The sequence below is a fragment of the Rhinolophus sinicus genome, linkage group LG11 (assembly GCF_036562045.2).
Source record: "Rhinolophus sinicus isolate RSC01 linkage group LG11, ASM3656204v1, whole genome shotgun sequence".
Lineage (NCBI taxonomy): Eukaryota > Metazoa > Chordata > Mammalia > Chiroptera > Rhinolophidae > Rhinolophus > Rhinolophus sinicus.
The window spans coordinates 28,064,919-28,087,003 of NC_133760.1; the positions used below are offsets into that span (position 1 = coordinate 28,064,919).

The following is a 22,085-nucleotide window of genomic DNA, read 5'->3' on the forward strand; positions in this document are numbered from 1 at the left end:
AATTTGCCCAAGGTCACACAGTAAGTGATGGAGCCAGGATTTGTACCCAGGCCTGACTCCAGAGTCTGAACTCTAATTAAGCACTTAGCTATACAAAGCAAAGATAGTCTCTCACATTCCTGTTTATTCTTCCCAGCACGTAGCATAGAATTATATATATATATGAAATATCAAGCAAATTTTTGAATGAATGATTGTTTGAAGGGATGAGTGAATGAATGCATTGCCCAGGCCAACACCAAGAAGAAAGCCCATGGTGGAGGAGAAAGGGCCTATTTCATTCCTAGTACAGAATATATTGGCTCCCATACCTAAAGAGTCCTGGGCCAGACTTCACGCGTCAGGCATGACTGAATCTGGGTGCTCAGGTGTCATCACCTGGATTCGGTGTCTCCAGGTCCTGCCTTGGCCATCCTCTGTGTTCACTGAGTCCTCGGGCAGGCTAGCAACTCCAGGGACATGCCCTGCTAGCTTAGCAACTCCAGCAGGAAGAGAGGGTATCTGATGGCTTATTGTACCAGCTTAGGTCATGAGCCTGTCCTAGATCCCAATTCTGTGGCCAGGAGCTGAGATGAGTGGTTTGGTCAGTCCTGAATCACTAAACTGGGAGGGTGAGTAACCCCATACAGACCACATGAGGTGGAGGATGGGGACTGGGGGACTGTAACTAGGAGTTGGGAGAATGAATGTGTGCAGGTGTGAACATCAAGTATCCACTGACTTTGTCTTTCAGGACCTGGTAGACTGGCAGAAGCCCCTACTGTGGCAGGTAGGCCACTTGGGAGAGAAGTATGATGAGTGGGTCCACCAGCCAGTGACCAGGCCCATCCGCCTCTTCAACTCAAACTTCATCGAGTCCCTCACCAAGACTGTCTGGTGAGCCCTGCACTGCATCCTTGGTGGGCTGCCCCTCTCTCCTGATGGTGCCACTGGTGCCACTCAGATATGATAGGGGAAAGGACAATTGGGTCTGCCCACCACCCAGCCCAGAGCTATACTGTAAGCTCTTGGCGATAGTGGAACATGCCATAGGCATAATCCATTCCTGTGCACAGTTTCTCCATTGGGTGAGTGACAACCCAGCATGTATCCCGAAACCACTCCGAATGCCATCCCTGTTCTGTTCCAGATTCCTATGAAGGGTTTCCAACCTCTAATGCTCATGGGAACAGTTTTGCCTGCAATTAGTTCCTTTGCCACAAGAGGTCAGCATCTATCCAGCTGTATAGAGTCCGTAGCCACAAGGACACAGTTCTTTTCTGCCAAGAACTCATCTTAGAGACAGGGGACAGATAGATTCAGACTTTCTCTTGTTTCCCTCAGCAGTGCCCTTGACCCCAGGTCTCCACATGCTTTCTGCACATGCTTTGGTATCATCTCATTCCCCCTTCTAGTTGAGAGGTATGTCTGGGGAAGCTGGACCCTGTCGAGCCCCTGGGCATGTGTATCTCTCACCCTGGTGGCCCTCCTGCAGGTACAGTGTCCCCGTCATCTGGATCCCCCTGGTGCTGTACCTCAGTTGGTCCTACTACCGAACCCTTGCCCAGGGCAACGTCCGACTCTTCACGTCCTTCACCACAGGTAATGTCGGTTCCTTTCTGATTTGCTCCTGTGGCTCCTGGAGGTGGGAGACCTCGGTGTTCTCCCTGGCCCTGAGTTTCTAAGAACACGGAACCCCAAACCAGATCACAAACATGTTTATCTTTAGAAATAGTCTTCCAAAGAAAAATGCTGTCAGATTCACCCAACTCTAACCCCAAGTGGATTAAAAGAACAGCAACACATTAGCAGAAACTAAATGAAATCATTTTAAAAGGAGACATAGCAATAAAGAAGAGGGCTTATTGCTGAGTCTAATGCTAGAAAAGATATGACCTGGGATTGGCAAGAAACTAAATGAAATCATTTACCAGGTAGCTGAGCTGAGAGCTGGACTCAGAATGGTCCATGCACACAGCACAGATTAGAGCCTGGGAGAGAAAGACCTAGGAGTGCCCTACAGCGTCTCTTGGGCAGAGGCCCAGGCAGTAGCACCCCTAACTTGGAGTAACAACCCCACAAACCTCTGCGAAGCATTCAGCACGTGCCAAGCGTCATGCTTCCCAGGGACCCTCTCAGTTACCCCTCCCAACAGCCCACGAGAAGGATACTGTCATCATATCCTTTTAGAGACAAAGAAACGGAGTCAAGCAAGCGATTCAGGGTCACGTGGCTAGGATGTGGATGTCAGGTGCTACCTCCCCATCCCCCCAGTTTCAGGGTTCAGGGGACAGAGAGAAGGGCTGACATGGGGCAACTTCCAAAGAGCCTATGGGACCGAGTATCTCAGGGCAGCCATGGGTTCGGGTGTGGCCACTTCTGCCAGCCTGCTTCCCAAGCTTACTGCCTTGGGCCTCCAGGTACATGCTGCCTGCCCAGGTGGTCTGTTTGTGCTGGCCAGTGGTGGGTGGCTCAGGTGGAGGCCAGGTTGGGGGACAGGCAGGAGAGGTGTGCTGGTGTAGCTCAGGTGGCCTTTCCTTTCCTGGTCACATGTAACGTTCCTGACTGCGAGCCTTCAGAGCCTCCCTTCTCTGCCAGACATGGGCTCCTTCTCGCCACACTCTGAGGCTTGTCTCCGAGGCTTGTCTCCTGCCCACCTCTCCTGGGAGTGGCACGTTGAGGGCCTGAATGGCTTAGAAGAGAGGGGCCACGGCCATAGTGATGGGAGCCTGTTTTTCCACCTGGCCCAGGATGTGATAAGGAATGAACGAGCTACAGGATGTCCCCCAGAGCCCAGAACTCCTCTTGGTCACCAAGGGTTAATGCACACCCTGTGCGCCAAGGTTCCCCTTTTCTGCCCACACTGAATAACTCAGGCACAGCACAGGGCTTGTTGCTCAGAAGGCCCACTCACTGAATCGCCCACTGTCCGCCGGCACTCCCCTAACAATCACCAACAGTGGCAGTTCAGCCAGGGCTGGCGGCCGGAGGGGGGAGGGGACGCCCGAGCTTTGGCCCAGGTCCCTCTGCAGGATTCCTCTAGAGATGCCACTCGGTACCAGCTCCTGCGGATGGGCCAACGGGTGATGCTGGGGTGAGGGGGCGGGCGGAGACTTGACCTATAGGAAGGGACTCGTGTGTGTGGCACGGAGGGCGATGTGAGGGCTCGGTCGGAACCACAGGCCTCTGCAGAGAGCTGAGATGTGCTGTTTATAAAGGTCCAGTGCAGCGCCTGTGACCGTGATGCCAGCAATGGTGGCACGAGAGCTATGTCACCAGATCCCTCCCTCGTCCTCCAGCGCGTCAGGCAAGGCACTGCATACCAGCAGAGAAACATGGCAAGAGGAGGCTGAGCAGGGTCCCAGCACAGGGGCTGGACACAGAGCTCCCTGGAATCGCAGCAGAGTCAGGGTGCCAAGAAGCAGTGAAAGCTGAGCGGAGATACCAGGTCAAGGCTGAAATTCCTAGATGCATGCATGAAAATGTTTTGAAAAGCAGAGAGGTTCTGTATACTCAGGATGGCCCCAGAGCAGTGCCTGGGAGAGGGTTCGAGTGAGTGCCAGGCCGGAACCAAATGACATCGAGGTGGGTATGCAGGCCTCTGGCAGGATGTGTGGTAGGATTCCCAGCAAAGGTCAAGACCAAAGTCTGTGGCCAGGAATGCCCCAATGGGTCCATTCCTTTCCCTGCTGACAAGAGAGCTAAGCAGCAAGGAAGGGCCCTTGCATTTTGGGTAAAAAGCAGGGAGCTGGGAAACTCTTCCCCCAACCGGGGACCCTCCAGAGTTCCACAGGAGAATTGAAAGAAGGTGGGCACAAGTAGGACCACGGGTTAGGACTTAGATGTATTTTGACTCATATTTAAAAATTATAGTAGCTACTTGATATATATATGTATATGTGTGTATATATATATATAAAATAAGTATTAATATATAATATATTATTATTTAATCTATATACTGATCGTATAATCAGGTATTATATTCCCTCCATCCTAACAACAGCCCTTCATGATGTGGAGGATATTTTACTGTTGAGAAACCACAGAAATGGTGCAGAGCTAGGATTTGAACTCAGGTCTGCAAATCTAAAGCCTGTGTTCTCTGTACTTCACCAGAGTGTTTTGAAGGACCCCAGAGGGATCAAGCCTTCCCTGGAAGCAGGGCCTCTGGCCAGCCCGAGCAACCCAGCCACGTCCGAGTGGCCACTTGCGGGCAGTGCTGTTAAGCAAGTGTCTTGTAACTGATGTGGACACAGCAGGCCCCACTGATGAGATGTCAGCCTAGCCTAACATCTAATTTAGGGAGAGATGGACCCTTTGGGGATTGGATCTTAAATGCATCATGTTAGTGAAAGAAAGCCCTCCTTCCTGGGCTTTCTTCCGTCCTCAGCAGGCACCTGGGGTCATCCTCACTAGGCACACCCCTTCAGAAGTGTTTCCTTACTCAGAACCAGAAACAGCCTCCCTCTGGGCCTGGTTCTGCCCCTGGAACAAACCTCATCCTGTACAGCCCTTCAGAAAGACTCGTGTTTGCCTGTTAATTCCCTGTGAGTGTCTGAGCACCTGCTGTGTTAAGCACTGGGGACATAAAACGAAAGGCTATACCCTAGTGGGGGCGAGTGAGTCAAACCGCAGCCATAGTTCAGTGTGATAAAGGGTGATGTGGAGGGCAGGGCAGGAGCCTTGAAGCCCAGGTCGTGGTGAAGGGCATCTACAGGGGGTTCTCACATGGGCTGAATCTCCAAGGATGAGGAAGGCAGGGAGGGCATTCCAGTGAAAGAAACATGAGCCAAATTAGGGATGTGGGAGGAGGGTGAATATGGCCCAGCTAAGGAGCTGGAAGTGATTTGGTTTCACCCAGTGCAGGGTGACGGGGTGATGGGGAGACAGGGCAGGAATGTGGCCAGCAGGGTCAGGTCTTGAGGAACCCTGAGTGCTGTGTAGGGGGTTGGACTTTGCCTGAAGGTCATGATGTACCAGAGAAGGGTTTTAACAGCGTGGGGAGACGGGCAGGGAGTGGGGTAGTAGGCGGATGCAGTTACTGGAGCAAGAGGTGATAAGGTAATGGGGCATTTCAAGCAGTGAACTGACCTGAGAGAGAGATACCGTATATATTTTTAATTGAGATGAAATTCGCATAGCATAAAATGAACCATTTTAAAGTGAACAATTCAGTGGCACTTAGTACATTCACAATGTTGTGCAACCAATACCTCTGTCTAGTTCTAAAACATTTGCATCCCCCCATAAGGAAACCCCATATCCATCAAGTAGTCGCTTCCCATTTTTCCCACCCCCAGCCCCTGGTACCACCAATCTGCTTTCTGTCTCTATACGTTTGCCTATTGTGGACATTGCATATAAGTAGAATTGTACAATGTGTGGTCTTCTGTATTGGCTTCTTTTATTTTGCCAAGAGATATTAAGGAGGGTGAGCCAACAGAGCTTGGTGACTGGTTGGACGCAGGAGAGAAGGGTAAGTTAAGCCTTTGGTAATGTGTGGACAGCTCCCTGAGGAAGGAACCCAAGAGGAGCAGCCTGGGGTGATGGGCCAGACAGGAAGGAAGAGGAAGATGATTGCCTTCATTTGGGAACTGTTGACCTGGGGACCAGTGGACAGCTGCCTGGAGATGCCCAGGAACAAGTGGCTGTCCAGGGACCGGGGCCGTGGCTGGCATCTGGGATCGAGCAGAGAGCAGGTGAGAGTGCAGAGTCAAGGTTTCACCCTGGGGACAGGCAGAATGTCCGCGATGGAGCCTGACAAAGGGCATCTAGAAAAGAGGAGAAAAACCAAATAAACAAGAAGGCAGGGAGGGAAGCTGTGTGTTCTAACCTATTGATCCCAGATCCTTTGAGAATCTAAAAAGTTGTAGACTCACTCCCCAGAGAAAATGTGCACAGATGCATTATTTGGGATATCGTTTCAGCAAGTCACACTCTGGAATCCATCAGAGGACCCTCTGGGTGTTCATAAACCTCAGGTGAGGAACCTATGTGGTTGCAGATTCAAGAAGAGAGTGGTCACTAATGTCATATGCCACAGCCAAGTTAGAGATGAATTGAAAAAATTACTTAGATCTGGCAAGAAATACATGAATGGCCTTTGCAGTTCTTCACAGAAGACAGACTTAGGGACTTGAGGAGCAAATGGAAGCAGCAGAGACTTGAGTCTGGCCTACCTGTTCAGTGGGCTTGTCTATGAAGGGACAGTCTATTATAGGACAGTCTTAAAGGCAAGCAGAAGGGCCAGTGGAGAAGTTGGAGATGCCCAGGAGGGAAGGCAGGGTGAGCCGGGCAAGTCACGTAAGTCGTCTCTACCTCCATATTCTCACTCACATGGACATGCCAGTGCTTCCCTCGTGAGGTTGGAGAGAGATGAAATAGGAAGCAATCCATTAAATACTTGAGCAAGGCCTAGCGTGTAGGTACTGATCGATACATATTCCTCCTCCTCCTTCTCCTCCTCCTCCTCCTCCTCCTCCTCCTCCTCCTCCTCCTCCTCCTCCTCCTCCTCCTCCTCCCTCTCCTTCCACCTCCTCTTCCTTCTTCTTATTATTATTACCACCAACATCCAGTGCCCAGGTGCCTGGGGGCACACCTCTTCCCTGAAGAGCAAGAAGGAAGTTCCAGGGTGGGGGCTGAATCCGGTGTATTTGAAGGTGGAAGGGAGCATGTGGAAGGAGCTGTTCTCCCCCCGCCCATCCGCAGGGCCTCTTTTCTCTGTGAGGTAGGAAACTGGGTGGAAGGAGAGGGGGACGCTTGAGGGCAGTGCGGGCAGAGCTGAGCCTGGAGACATCAAAGGTCACCAGTCAGTGTTTGGGGTCTAGCTGAAGTTGAAGGCAGCAGACCCATGGCTATACAACCTCCCTCCATGCTCAGCAGCTTGGGTATTGGGTGGGGACACAGGTTCTTGTACTGATCCAGGGTTGGGGGTTCATGGGGGCAGGTGATGGAGATGGAGTGAAGGTCAAAAGAGAATGGCTATGTGTGGAAAACAGTTTGGTGGTTCCTCAAAAGGTTAAACATAGTTACGAAAAAACCGAGGCATGTACCCAAGGCATGTACCCAAGGCAACTGAAATCATGTGTCCACACAAAAATTTGTACCTTGATGTTAATAAAAGCATTGCTCATCATAGCCAAAAAGGAGAAACAACTCAGATGTCCATCGAATGACGAATGGATAAACAAATGTGGTCAACCCACACAATGGAATATTATTCAGCCTTAAAAAGGAGTGAAATTGTGACACATTCTACAACATGGATGAACCCTGAAAATATCATAAGGAAAAGCAGCCAGTCATAAAAGACTACATATTTTATGATTCCACTTGTATGACATGTCCAGATGGGCAAATCCACAGATAGAAAGGAGATTCATTGTTCCCAGAGGCTGGGAAATAGGAGGGGTTGGAGGCAACTCAGGGGCAGCTGCTAATGGATACAGGGTTTCTTCTTGGGGTGATAAAAATGTTTTAAAATTGACTGTGGTGATGGTTGCACAGCTCAAAATATACGAAAAACCATTAAAGTGTACACTTTGAGTGAATTGTATGAGATGTGAGTTATATTTCAATAAAGCTGTTATTTTAAAAGAGAGAGACAAAATATGGCGGAAGCATTGGCTTGTGGAGAAAATAAGTAAAGCTAAGAGGGTGAGGATAGACTGGAGGAAACAGAAGAGCTGAGGTCCCCATGGAGTCAAAGAATGAGTGACGTGGAGAAAAGAAACGAGAGCCTCAGGGCTGCAGTGCATCCGCAGGGCTGGGTGTTGTGAGCCTCCCCCTTGAGGACCATTACATCTCTCCAGTCTTCTGGTCTTCAGGTTAATCACCTTCCATTTTTTTGTCCAAATCTTCCTCATATGCTATGACTTCAAGTGTCGTCCATTGAGATTTCTCTACATGGGTTTTCCTGTCCCTCCTGCCCCCTGGTCCCGAGTTGTTAACATTTTTCATCAAGGACCTCCCCAGCTCTACTGGTTTAATTGGGACCAAACCTCCGTCTCCACCATGCCGCTGCGGCAGGGTCACCCTTCTCCAGTGTCTTAGCCATTCAGACCGCTGTAACAAAACATCACAGACTGGGTGGCTTATAAACAACAGAAATTAATTGCTTCCAGTGCTGGTAGCTGGAAGTCTGAGATCAGGGTGTCAGCCTCGTTGGGCAAGGGCCCTCTTCTAGGTCACAGACTTCTTGTTGCATTCTCACATGACCAAAAGGCCAAGGGAGCTCGGTGGGCCCTCTTTTATAAGGGGCACTAATTCTATTCATGAGGGCTCCACCCTCATGAGCCAATCACCTCTCAAAGGCCCCACCTCTTAATACCATCGCCTTGGGGGTTAGCTTTCAACTTAAGAAATTTGAAGGGGCATTCAGACCATAACCCCAGGCAAAGGTCCGGTGCCAGCCCCAGCTACTCCTTAGTCCCTCTAAGGAAGATCTCAGATCTCTGGCCGGTGACCCCGTCGTTCCCCGAGAGTACCCCTCCAAGCCCAGCACGGATCCTCGCAGCATCCTTCCCATTTTGACCCAAGAGTCCCACTAGTGTGGCCTGGTCCCATAGCTGCTGGACAGAGGGAAGCGCTCCCCAGGTGGCAGGGTGGTGACATAGGATGTCTGGAGCCGCCAGGCACTGTTGCCTGCTGGACGGTCTGCCCTGACCTTGTCTCTTTCTTGCCACCCCGCAGAGTACTCAGTAGCGATGCCTGAGTCCGTGTTCCCGGGCCTCTTTGTGCTGGGGATGCTCTTCTGGAGCCTAGTGGAGTACCTCATCCACCGCTTCCTGTTCCATATGAAGCCCCCCAGCAAAAGCTATTACCTCATCACGCTGCACTTCATCATGCATGGCCAGCACCACAAGGTGAGCATGGGCAGGCTGCCCCTGGGGCCTGGCAGCTGCAACCGACTGACAGGAGCTGCCAGTCTTTCTGCGAGTCATGTTGGGAACAAGAGGAAATCAGGGCAGTTAGTATTGCTCGGGGAGACCTGGGTCCTACTCTGAACTGGCGTGGACAGAGTGAGTATGTGTGTCCATGTGCCATCACTAGTAACACGAGGCACTCTGCAGGTACCTTTCGTGTCTCATCTTTAATCCTCACAACAACCATTCATTCCGTCATTCAGCCAACAAATGTGCTCACTCTGTGCCAGGCACTATTCTAGACGTGAGTCAAAAATCACTGCCCTTGTGGAGCTTCCTTCTGAAGATGGTGCTACAGTTTTCCCCCATTCCACAGAGCAGCAAACTGAGGCTTGGGAAATCAAGAAACTAAGGAATTCACCCAAGGTCATATATGGCACAGCCAGGATCTTATGCCCCATTCTGTGGACTCCAGAGTTGGTGCTCTCAACCACCCACCAGCCTGGGGCTCTTCAAGGGCAACATGATGGTCCCAGTGCCTGGGACTGGAAGCCAAGTCTGCCCAGAGGAAGCTGCATCCCCCTGTCCCTACACCATGCTGTCCTCAGCCTCTCCAAGCGCGTCTCTCGCCTACCTTGCTCCTGCGTCCTTCCCTGTCTCCCTTCCTCCCTCCCTCCCTTCTTTTTCCAGAAGCTGGTTTTCTAGCACACCACTGGTCCTGTTGCTCCTGGTCTGAGGGGAGGGAGGCTCCCATCAGCATGTTGCTCTATGACTATTGCCTCCCTTCCCTTCCAGTCCAGAGACGGCCTGTCTCTTTTCAGAATATTTACCAAGCAGTCTCTAAAATCTTACCTCTATGCCAGTCCTTTGGCTTTTAAAGTTCCAGAGCATAAGGCCTATTTCTCTTGTTGTTCGTTATGACAACACCCCCTTGGAACAAAGAAGGGCTCCTGTTAGGACCTGGGGCTAGGGAGAAAGCATGTTAACACTTCCAGTACCATCCCACCATGGGAATTTGCATTAACCTCAGCTTGCCAATGTGTTGCCCTCCCAGACAACATCACCCGTTCTAACTGCCCCACCTGGTGTTTGGTGGCGGAGCTCCTCTCTAGCACCCAACAACTTCCAGAGCCAAAGTGGCCTCTTGAGCATAAAGCAGGAGTCTGAACCGTGAGCATCCTGCCCATATCACAGGCACTTCTGTGTCCTTGGACCGTGTTCCAGGTCCCATCCTGGCTTGGAAATTGGGAGGAGCACAGTTTCTCTAGGGCTTTCAGGCATGGGCCCTGCCCTCCCCAAAGCCACTGACAGTGCCATGACCATTCACTGCCTGCTCGCTGGGTGTCTGGGCTGCTTCGACTCCACCCTCTGAGGGGGGTGTCTCTGCTGTGACTCCAGGCCGGCCCCAGGCTGCATTCTGACACTTGGGCCTCTTCATCCACAGGCACCCTTTGATGAGTCCCGCCTGGTCTTCCCCCCTGCGCCAGCTTCTCTGGTGATCGCCTTCTTCTACTCAATCTCACAGCTCCTCCTGCCCGAGGCGGTGGGGGGCACCGTGTTCGCTGGGGGCCTCCTGGGCTACGTCCTCTATGACATGACCCATTACTACTTGCACTTCGGCTCACCGCACACGGGCTCCTACCTGTACAACATGAAGGCCCACCACGTCAAGCATCACTTTGCACATCAGAAGTCAGGTGAGGACCGGCCAACATTTCCCAACCTCTATTCATTTATTTATTTGACTGCTGCCATTAAGCCCCTTCCAAAAGCCAGGCACTGTTCTAGGTAATGGGGATACACAGACAGCAAGGCAAGCCTGGGCCTACTCTCTGGTGCGGGGGTGCTGAGCAGAGACAGATAAACAAGGAAATCAACAGTAAAAAATAATTCAAACAGTGATAGGTGCCACAAAGAAAATACAACAAGATGATGTTAGAAGAACCATGTAAGTTGAGGGAAGGGTCCAAAATATGCAAGTCACAGATGTGATTCTTAAATTTTCTAGTGGCCACATTTGCCAGTAAAAATAAATGGATGAAATTCATTTTAATAATATATTTTATTAAGCCAACCATAACCACATGTTATTTCAACGTATAATCAATATAAAACATTGTTAATGAGATATTTTACATTCTTTTTCTTATATTAATTCTTTGATGTCTGGTGTGTATTTTACACTTATAAGCACATCTCAATTCAGGTGCTAAATTTTCATTGGAAATATTTGACCTGTTTTTAGAGTTTATAAAATTTACAGTAAAAAAAAAAAAAGTAGATTCACAGACCTGAGTTGTTCCAAATGTGTTTAAAAGCTTTCCAGTGACTGAATTGAGTGTAAGTTTTTAAATTGAAATTTAGGTTAACTAAAATAAAATGAAATTAGGAATTTAGTCCCTCTGTAGCTCTAGCCACATTTCCAATATTCAGCAGTCACAAGGGCCAGTGGCTACAGCTTTGGACGACAGAACGCTAGGTAAAGTGGCCCAGGAAGATGTCACTGCAGAGATGTCATTAGAGCGGAGACCTAAATTAAGAGAAGCCAGCATCTGATGTCTGGGGAAAGAGCGTCTCAGGAACAGCAGGTGTAAAGCCTTGAAGCAGGAATGAAGGTGGCGTCTTCAAAGAGAAGGAAGAGGCTGGAGTATGAAAGCCGGGGAAGAAGAGGCAGGCAGGGGCCTGGCTTTCCCAGGAAGTCAGGCCACATAAGGAATTTGGTTTTTTTTCCAGTGGCATTTTGGGCGACTAGAAACAGAGATACTCTGCTCTTGACTTGTGTCAGGATGGCCCTGAGAGGTGGGGAGGGCAGTGGGGACCGATGTCACAATCTTCCCGAGTGCCGTCCCTACTCTGACTCCCTTCCCAAGCAGACGTATCCCCCACCCCCGTCAGCAGTGCCTCACCTTCTCCCCATTCATCTCCCTCTCTAGGATTTGGCATCAGCACTAAATTTTGGGATTACTTTTTCCACACCCTAATGCCGGAAGAACCCCACCCGAAGATGCAGTGACAACTCCCACCCCGTTGTGGTCCCTGTCCTGTCCCCGCCCTGTCCAGATCCTGCAAAGACCATTTGCTTGGCCAGGCAGGATGGGCCTTGTCTGGCCCTTGGGCTTGGTGGAGGGTGCTGGGGAGACCCTGAAGACCGGCCTCCTGACCCACCACGGAAGGGTCATGTTCACTTGGTGGCCAAATGGCCGTCGAGGACTAGCTCTTTCCTGCAGCATTCCGGCCTCTCCACCAGCACCCCTGCCCGAGCCTTAGCCCGCAGGACTGCTTTAGGGCCTGAGCAACAGTGTCAGCCCCAAGGGGAATGAAGGCAACGGACCCCTGTGACTGACCCCCTGACAGGCCTGTGTCCCGCTTGTCTTAGCACCTTCTGCCCCCTGGGAGCTGCCCCCCACTTGTGGAGCTGCCACTGTTCACACAGAGTGGGGTGTGCAGGGCCTCTGGCCCTAGTCGTCCCCACTTGCCCTTCCAGGGGACGATGTGATGGCTCTGGCTGCTTTCCGGAGGAGTAGAGCACTCTGAGGTGGATGAAGGGCTCTCGCAAGAAGAGATAGCATGATGCCTCCCCCAGCCACCCCAGATCCCAGGCAGTGCCTTTGTCCAAACTAATGCCAGCTGTACCACCAGATGCCTCAGGCTGAGACACATCCAGCACCCACATGCCGGGCCCTCACCTGCCTGTGCAGACGGGCCGAGGGTAGCTGGCATGGGCCTCAAGGCTGGCAGGAGCCCAGGCCCCTTTCTTCAGGAACCATCAGCTGCTCTAGCCATCTCTTCCTGCCTCCAGAATCACAGAGCATTTCTCCAAGGGAAGCTAAAGAGGCCTCTCCATGGTGGGAGCCCCACCCCATCCTCTGCCAATCTTGATCTCCACATAGCACAGGGGGCGCCTGCCCCCTCCACTCAGGACCCTTCCAGTTAGTGCCTCCTGAAACCAAGAAGGAGCCTTTATGTGGTGCCTTAGCTCCCTCCCTCTTTGCTTCCCTGCTCCACCCGCCCCCCCTCAGCAGATAAGGTTCTAGCTCCTTCTTCCTCATAACCAAAGCCCTCCCTGTTCATCAGAGGGGCTTATTTATAAACTATATAAATGCCCTTAGTCTGGCCCCAGACCGAGTAGCTGTTCAGATTGCCCTTTCTAATCCTATGTGTCGAGCTTATGTAAAAATTTTTCCTGTTTTTGTTCCCTTCTTACCCACAAACCGTAACTACTTGAAACTTAAAAAAAAAGACTCGAGCATAAAGGCTAATGAGAAGCAGTTTGACCGATCCTGTGATTTGTACTGTTTACTGTGGAGTTATTTAAAGATTTTGGAATAAATATAGAAACTACAGTTGTGAAATAAAGGTGTAAATAAATTGTATATTTTGAAAAATAAAAACATTGAAAAAAGAAACCGACAGATTAGTTGCTACTTACTGATGTCTGTTCACCCGACTGTGTCATGTAGGGTGGGAGATGGGGGTGGTCTGTCCAGAGGGAGGCGTATTGATCACTGACCAGTAGACTTGTGGGGGCACAGTGATGATTAAAAGCTTACCAACGCTTGTTTTCTTACTTGCTTTTATTGCTGTTTTAAAATTCTCCACAGACAGCATCTCCCTTCACTGCCTACACACGGGAGGGTGGGGGGTGTCACTTCCATCAACTGCCCTGGTACCTCACTGGGGAGATGTTTCTCCCGGAATGTATCAGACCCCAACTGAGAGTCTGGTTGACTTTCCTAAAATGAAGGACAGTTCTAGCAACAAATACCCATAGTGGGAACTGAAACTTCAGGCCAGCTCAGTCTACGTGAAACGGTTTCTCAGGATGTCTTCCCAGCCACCACACCAGAACCATCTGCGGAACCTGTCAAAATACAGACCCAAGTTTTCAGCACTCAAGAGTCTAATTCAGTAAGCCCAGCAGAGGTGGGCTCTGGATTTACCTATCCAAGGATGCGGAAGCGGAAGCAGACGCAGAAGAGGAGGCAGACGCAAACTCATGTTGATGAGGTTCTGGCAACATGGAGGGAGCCCCCACCTTTGCTGCCTGTCCCTGCTCTGGCAGCCATGCGATGGCTTTATCCCTGCAGCTCCTGGCCTGACGATGAGTGCCACCTGTTTGAGCCACCCATCCCTCTAGCTCCGGGAATCTAGCAGCAGAAATCACAACCTCCATTTCCTAGGTGGTACTAGGAAGCTAACTACGGAACATCACACACAAGGGGAAGGAAAAACCAAAAGGAAGAACAAAGGAGATCAACTAGTTGTGAATATGCAAGTGCACCAGAGAAAAGTCTAAGATGAGCCAGTTTGAACAAAAAATTAATTAAAAAATACTTATTTAAAAAGTTTGAAAAAGAACTAGTAAGAAACACCAAAATCCAAGTGAGTTTGTAGCATGGTAATGAGAATATTTAGGGGGGAAAATAGTAGGAAAAAGATCCACAAAACTAAGCCAGCCTATTAATAAAAAATGTCCACTCAGTGAACATCGGATGGATTCCCCCAGAGCTTCCTACTGTGCCCACTATACCTTCCCAGAGGGTTAGCAATTTCCACAAGGCCTTTGGAGGAGAGCGTGAACCCCACCTTACAGAAGAGAAGAATATAGGAGGTGCCACGAAGCCCTTAACCTTAAGCCTATTGGCACTCGCGGTATAGTCCGAACTCAGTGACCATCGGGTAGATTCAGATAATTTTATCAAGTGCAAGAGACATAGCAAGAGTCAAAGATGAGATGCTAAAGCAAGCATGGGATATTATCAAAATTCCAACACATCTAGCATGAGGAGAAAGCCTGGAACTTATGGCATGTGATTATGTTTATTTTTGTAGTGGGAGAAGATACAAAAATCATCAAGAAAGTTTAATGCTTGCTCAGGCAAAGGCCATTTAAATTCTGGTCAATGTAAAGTAAATATGCAGGTTGACCGTCTCTTAATGATCCTACCAATTTACCTTACCTCATTCTCTAGCAACAATCCAGCTGCCCTGGCAGAGGATGAGCCCATAACCATTATATTTATTTCTGGCGTTGTACTTCCAGACCTGCTGTCTTTTCGACATTTCCTGGTTGACTTGAAGAATTGCTTTCTTAACTGACTTTGTTCCACTTCTTGATTGGCTCTGGCCTCCAATCTCTGCCTTTAAACTTTGTACAATTTTTTATTGTGCCAGCACACTGCCCAACGTGTAACAGGTCCCAATAAATGCTAGTCTTGCCTCTATCAGATCTCTGGCAGGTTGCATTATTTGGTCCTCGCTTCTCCACCTGTTCCCTTGCCTCTGCTGCCCTCTGATGGCAGCATGAGGTTCTGCCCCCTTAAGACTGCCCTCACCGTTTAGAAATCAAATGTCTGTGACTGTAAAATTCCAGCACTTTTCCACCTTACCTGTTCGCTTGTCTTACTGTTTTGTCTCGTTTATCATCTTTGATAGGAAACTGGAACTATGTATGTAAACTTTCCAGTTCTAACTTTCTATATAAGATACGATGGCTGCAAAAATTTGGAGCTTTCTTTACAGTTAGGGGATAACAGCATAATGAATAAATTTTATCTGTTAAGGGTGCTACAGCATGAATGTGAAATTTGGAAAACTGTGGGACTGGTATCCTCACTCCATCACAGATACCTTATAAGTTTGTAGCAAGGAAAAAGAGGAAACGATAAGAAAAAGAAAAAAAATTGTTTTGGCAAAAGAATAAGGGGTGGGTGGTGTGATCCTGTCTTCATTTAGGTTCCCTAAAAAGCAAAACCTAAAATAAGAACATGGATGCAGGTAGTTTATTTGGGAGGTGATTGCAGAAATACAGATTGGGAAGTATTAGAAAGGGAAAGTGGGGGAGCCGTGTAAGTATGAGTATGTGAGCTTCTCATACAGATTCTGCAGGGACATCTTGAGAAGCAGACAGAATACCTGCCAGAACGGTCCACCTAAAGGACATGAGGCTGGAACATTTATCCACCTGTTTCCTCTCTTAATGGTTGAGGATTAGGAGTGTCGACTCCCTCCTTACTTATGGGCTGTCCTGGCATACAAGCCAACCAGATTCCTTGGCTTTGACAAAAGTCCTGGAGCAGAAAGATGGGTGTGTGCATTTGAAATGGGATGCAGTCAGGACAAGTTGTGTGTAAACTTGTTAAAACCCATCCACCAGAACTATAGCTGAAATCAAAGCTGAGACAGTGTTCACACAGAACCTTCCACCACAACTGAGGTGAAGACCAGAGACGGAAGGGACATGACAAGGATCTCCAGATGTATCTGCTACCGAACCCCCAGGTCTATATCCTCAATGTAAGACTGAGCCAGAAACAAACCCACCTTCCAGGGCACTGAAAGTAAAACTGCCTGCGTGGAGCAGAGAAAGACTCTTCTGAGAATACAGAACCACAACCATAGCCTTCATGGAGGTCTAAGGACTGAATTCACGCAAACTGGGCCATCTGAAACACCTCAAGTCAAAAATTTGGTGTAAAATATCCCTGGCTGGTAAAGCCACAAGGCTCTCAGAAGAAGCACTTTCAAATTTCTGTGGAGAAATGCAACTTCAAGCCAGGCCTCAAAAAATTCCCACAAATAAAATTCCAAGGATTATAAGATCATGATAAAAACAAAACACACAAGGAAAGAAGGCACTAGTAAAAGCTGATGGAAACAACATGCGACAGAAATGTACCCACAAAAACATCAGACATTGGAATTATGAGATGTGCTAGATATCTTCCATTTGCCCTCCACATCCGCTCTCTATCTCTCCCCATCCCACCCAGTACCCTGTGAGGCTGGTCTGTTTGAAATGCATCCATGTGTTCCTTTGCTCATTGACTGCCAGTTTTTCTGCAGAGACAGGTACTGGCAAGAGATAGGCAGGATGGAGAAAGGTGAGGTCCAGAAGTTAGTTCCCATAGCTCTTCAATTTCTTTCAGCAATGTTTTGTGGTTTTCAGTGTGCAGGTCATTTCATGTACTTGGTTACATCTATTCCTAAATAATTTATTCTTTTTACAGCTATTGTAAATGGAATTGTTTCCTTAATTTCCTTTTTGTATTTTTCATTGCTGGTGTACAATAGAAACAACTGATTACTGTGTGTTAATCTTGCAACTATCCTGAAATTCTGCTGAATTCATTTATTAACTATAATACTTTTTTATGGATTCTTTGAGTTTTCTATAATACAAGATTATGTCATCTGTGAACAGAGATAGTTTTATTTCTTGTCCAATTTGGATGCCTTTATTTTTTTCTTGACTAATTAATTGCTCTGGCTAGAACTTCCAGCAAAATATTGAACAGCAGTGGTGAAAATGAGCAAGCATTCTTGTTCCTGATCTTAGGGGAAAGCGTTCAGTCTTTCACCATTAGGTGTGATGGTAGCTGTGGGTTTTTCATAAATGTTCTTTGTCACGTGCACAAGTTCCCTTCTATTCCTGGTTTGCTGAGTCTTTTCATCCTGAAAGGGTATTGAATGTTGTCAAATGTTTTTTCTGAATCAGTTGAGATGATCATGGGGTTTTTTTCCCGCTCTTTGTGTTCTATTAATGTGGTGTATTACATTGATTTTACATGTTGAGCCACCCTTGCATTCCTAGAATAAATCTCATTTGGTCATGGTATATAATCCTTTAATCATTTTAGGATTCAGTTTTCTAGTATTTTGTTGAAGATTTTTGCATCTACATTTGTCACTGATATTGGTTTGTAGTTTTCTTTCTTGTGGTGTCATTGTCTGGTTTTGGTATCAGGGTAATGCTAGCCTCATAAAATGCGTTAGGAAGTGTTCTCTCCTTTTCTGTTTTTGGAGGAGTTTGAGAAGGATTGATGTTGTCATTTTGAAATGTTTGGTAAAATTCAGCAGTGAAGCCCTCTGGCCTGGACTTCTCTTTGTTGGGAGGGTTTTGAGTACTGATTCAATCTCTTTACTTGTTATAGGTCTGTTCAGATTTTCTATTTCTTCTCGAGTCAGTTAGGTAATTTATGTATGTCTAGGAATTTGTCTATGTCATTTAGGTTATCTAATTGGTTGGCATAAAATTGTTCATAGTATTATTTTATAGTCATTTTTATTTCTTTTTATTGTGGGAAGAATACTCAACATGAGACCTACCCTCTTGACAAGTTTTTAAGTGTACAATATATTATTGGTGGCTATGAGTAATGTACAGCAGATCTCTAGAGCTTATTGTGCTTGACTTTGTGCCCTTTGATTGGTAACTCCATGTTTCCCTCTCTCCGCAGACCCTGGCATCATTCCACTTTTTTATTCTATGAATTTTACACACCTCATATAAGTGGGGTCACACAGTATTTGTCTTTCTGTGATTGGCTTATTTCACTTAGCGTGTTGTCCTTAAGGTTCGTTCATCCATGTTGTTGCATATGGAAGGATTTCCTTCTTTTTAAAGGGCATTGTGTGTATATACCATATTTTCTTTATCTGTCCATCTGTTGGTGGACATCTTATCTATTTTAAATAATACTGCAATGAATATCTTGAGCATGGTTGTTCAAGAGTTGTTTGTTTAGTTTCCACATATTTGTGAATTTTCGAGTTTTCCTTCTGCTATTGAGTTCTAATTTCATTCTATTATAGACAGGAAAGATACTTGGTATGATTTCAATCTTCTTAAATTTGTTAAGACTTTTTGTGACCTAACATGAGATCTTTCCTGGGCAGAATGGAAGCTGTGTGTCGCTCCAGAGCTTCGTGCTCCAAAACTTCTCTTGGAATCTGGCTGAAGCTAGTCTCCACTGGGACCACATACTTGCTTAGCTTTTATATTTCCCTGCCATATCCTACCCTTTGTCTTGAGAGCCTCCCTTCAGTAAATCACATGTATCTGAATCTCTCAGACGCTGCTTCTAGGGAACTTGACCTAGGATAAGGCCACTGATGATACAATAGATAGAGAACAATAGTAGGGACAAATAAATGAATAAACAGACACCCCAGACATCCTCCACCTCTGCCTTTCCAACCCAAAAAGTCTTGTCAGACAATCCAATTCTGTCCTTTCAGAGGAAAATAGTCTGATGAGTAAATGAATGACATCAAGTAGACTTTATAGCTGGGGACACAGCTAACTTTAATAAAACATGTCACACTATAACAGAAAGCACTGCAATGACCTTGGGGAGGAAGTGATTTTCCCCCCCATTAGGTGTGGCTCTTCCCTCACCCATCCCCCACCCACTATTCTCAAGCACAGAGAAGCAGACACAAGAACCTTCTCTCTGGCTCACATGGTTTTTTGCTCATCCAATCCTTCCCATTGTATGTCCTGGTTATAGTAGTTCCCTGGGACATTATATTCTTTTCTGACTCCCCCACCCCAAGCAGAGGGCTTGGAACCAGTGAGTACAGCAGATCTTTAAATAACATAGATTGGTTCAATGTCGTTTTGTTTTAACATTGAAGAGAAGAAAAAAAAAGAAAGAAATCAGTTCTCAGCTGTGGGCACTGTGTGGCGTTTGCCTGGCTTTCTTGTGGTGTCTTTGCCTGGCTTTGGTATGTCTGCGTGGGTTTTCTCAAGGGGACTCCAGTTTTCCCCCCCATCCCAAAAATGCGCACATGTGGTGAATTGGCGTGTTTACATGGCCCAGTCTGAGTGAATGTGTACGGGTGTGAGTGCACCCTGAAATGCAAGGGCATTCCGTCCAGTATGGGGTCCTGCTTTGCACCCTGAGCTACAGGGAGAGCCTCTGGCCACCTGGCCCTGAACTGGAATAAGAAGGTTGGAGAGTAATTATCTTCCTTGTTTTTATTAATCTTTCTTAAATGTATGCAGAGCTCACATTTATTTCAATGTTTAACATTAGAAGTGTTTAGGGTCTTTATTTAGAAATTTGGTGATGTTTTTGTGACCAGAAATATGCCATACTTGACTCTTGTTTATACCTATTAATCTGTGGTAAATTCAGTTTTTTTATAGTGGTTTCACTTAAAGTTACAGTTTCCAAGAATCTATTGGAAGATGTTAAGTGAGGATTCACTGTACTCTATAAATAGTGAACTGAGTGAATTTGGGAAGGTGGGGAGAGTGTAGAAAAGGCAGGAGGAGAACACCAGGAGGAAGAAAGGAGACTTCTCTCTGAACTGCCTAGAAAGGACTTCTAGGGAGCCAGGGCCAGTGAGCCTGGCAGTTGGCAGCAAGAACCATGTGAAGTTGTCACCCCAATAAATTAAAAAGAAGAAGAAGAAGAAGAAGAAGAAGAAAGAAGAAAGACGAAAGACGAAAGACGAAAGAAGAAGAACCATGAGAAGAACTGCCAGGCACGTCAGACTTCCCTGCTCTGGGCGTTGGCCTCTGGAGGGCGCAAGAGCTATAGAAACAGCCGTCCAACAAGCTGACTGGGGAGACGCTGCAGGGGCCGAGCCAAGGCAGTGTGCCCGCTCAGGTTTCATTTCTGGAGGAAACCACAGCCCTGTTGCAGCTGGCATCCTGTCGAGTCCCTCACGACCAGTGGGAGCGCGAGCGCAGGGCACCGGAGAGAGGGAGGCAGAGGGACTCGGAACTTCCTGGGGGAGCCCTCGCCGACTTCTCCCTTGAGCAGAAGGCAGTCGTCGGATGAGCCAGAGGTGTCTTCCTGAAACTGGGCACGGGACAGATTGGACGCCCTCAGGTGGTACTAGGGTGAGTCTGGAGGTCGTCCTGGGGCTCAGGGCAGAGGGGCTGCGGCCGATGCCTGGGCAGTGAGGGGAGGTGGGGGTGGGGGGGTGACTCAATGTCCTACTTCTTGGAACTCAGGACCCAATTGGTTTCGTTTCCTCCGCTCTGATGGTGGAGCTCCCTGCTTGCGGTAGGTCTCTGACTGCTTCTGCCAGTGGAATGGGAGCGGGGATCACGGTGGAGGGGGCTGGGGGGGGGGGGGAACTGGCTCAGAAGAACCGTCCAAGAAGCCCTAGACAGACAAACGCCAGGTTGTCTGTGGGGAAATTACCGAGATAGATAATTCCAATAATTGTTGATAATGCCCTCTTCCTTTTCTGGGATCCATTTTAGGCACAAGGAGAGTAGTGCCACATCAGAAAAGGGGTACCTCATACCTTTTTTTTTTTTTGGAGAGGAGGAAATGGAATTAGATTATTTATGAATTTATATTGTTACTAAAATTTAAAATTTTTCACTTTTAAAAACGGTAACTCCCCCCCCCCCATTGTTTTACTATAAGTAATATATGAACATATTCTTACTTGGGTTGTTAGCAGTTTTACATGTTATAAATAGCACCACAATGAAAATCTTAGTGTCCGTCTATCTGTGCACATACAAGCTTTTCTATAGCATAAGTTCCTAGAAATTCACATTGTTGAGCCAAAGTATATATGTATTTATGTTCCCTTTCATCCTTTTGATATCTTTATCATATACTTAATAAGCCCTAAGCAATTTTAGTTATTACAATTTTTAATATATTTTAATCTTATAGGTAAGTCCTCTTATTTATTTTTTAAGAAATCCTGGTTATCCCTACTAATTTCATTTTTGAAATTAACTTTAGGATCATTTAGTTTCAATACCAAAATATACCACTGGGAATTTTATCGAAATTGCATTAAATTGGGCTTAAATTTGGGAAGGATTGTCAGGTTTGTCATTTTTTATCTTCCCAGCCAGAAATATAACAATTCTCTTCATTTCTTCAAGCTTTGTTTTGTGTGTTTTTTTCATACCATGTCATCACTTTTCCTGTAAAATTTATTGTTTTAAATTGTTACTTTTATGAGTGGAATATTCTCCTCATTATCTTTATTGATTAGTTATTGCTGAGATATGGCTTTTTGATGAAGCTGGTAATAAGATAATTGGAGATTGAAGCTATGAAGTTGATCTTGTTGCATAAGATTCCTTGAGCAACACTTTCACCTCTACTTCTGTCTCCAGTGGACGGGAGAAAAGTGTAAAGCCCATTGCCCTCACGAGTCCCAAAAAATGGCCTTGAAGGCATTTGCTCAGCAACTGACAATAGCTGGGTAGCCTGAGATCCATTGAGTCTTTTTAAGCCTGCTCTAATACCTGTTACTTCCCTTGCGGATCAATATAACTTTAAGGCAACAAAAACAAAAGTATATCAACTGGTTGCTAATCTGGTTTCACTTCTGCTTGTTTCTTATTCATGCTTTAAAGCCAGATTTGGGTTTCCAGCCAATGACTTCTCCAAACTGTTATCTGATCTTTAAAATGGTGATAATAGGTATCCTATCTATTTCATTCAGCAGTTGAGACTAACTTTGTTT

The 22,085-nt window shown here is 47.1% G+C and overlaps 1 protein-coding gene across 7 annotated transcripts in view; it reads left to right on the top strand.

Annotated features, from left to right (window-relative positions):
* The window catches only part of LOC109433860 (fatty acid 2-hydroxylase), a 73,266-nt gene that overhangs the window by 33,991 nt on the left and 17,190 nt on the right, over positions 1–22,085 (top strand). For 2 of the 7 annotated variants that reach the window (XM_019710403.2, XM_019710411.2), the window contains exon 1: positions 20,077–20,481. In XM_019710403.2, coding sequence (XP_019565962.2) covers positions 20,416–20,481 — 66 coding nt within the window. In that variant the 5' untranslated portion in view covers positions 20,077–20,415. Of the gene's footprint in view, positions 1–733; positions 877–1,474; positions 1,582–5,536; positions 5,682–8,673; positions 8,847–10,290; positions 10,544–11,779; positions 13,259–20,076; positions 20,482–22,085 lie in introns of those variants that run through there. The other 5 variants (XM_019710427.2, XM_074314569.1, XM_019710396.2 and 2 more) reach the window with 5 other exon arrangements.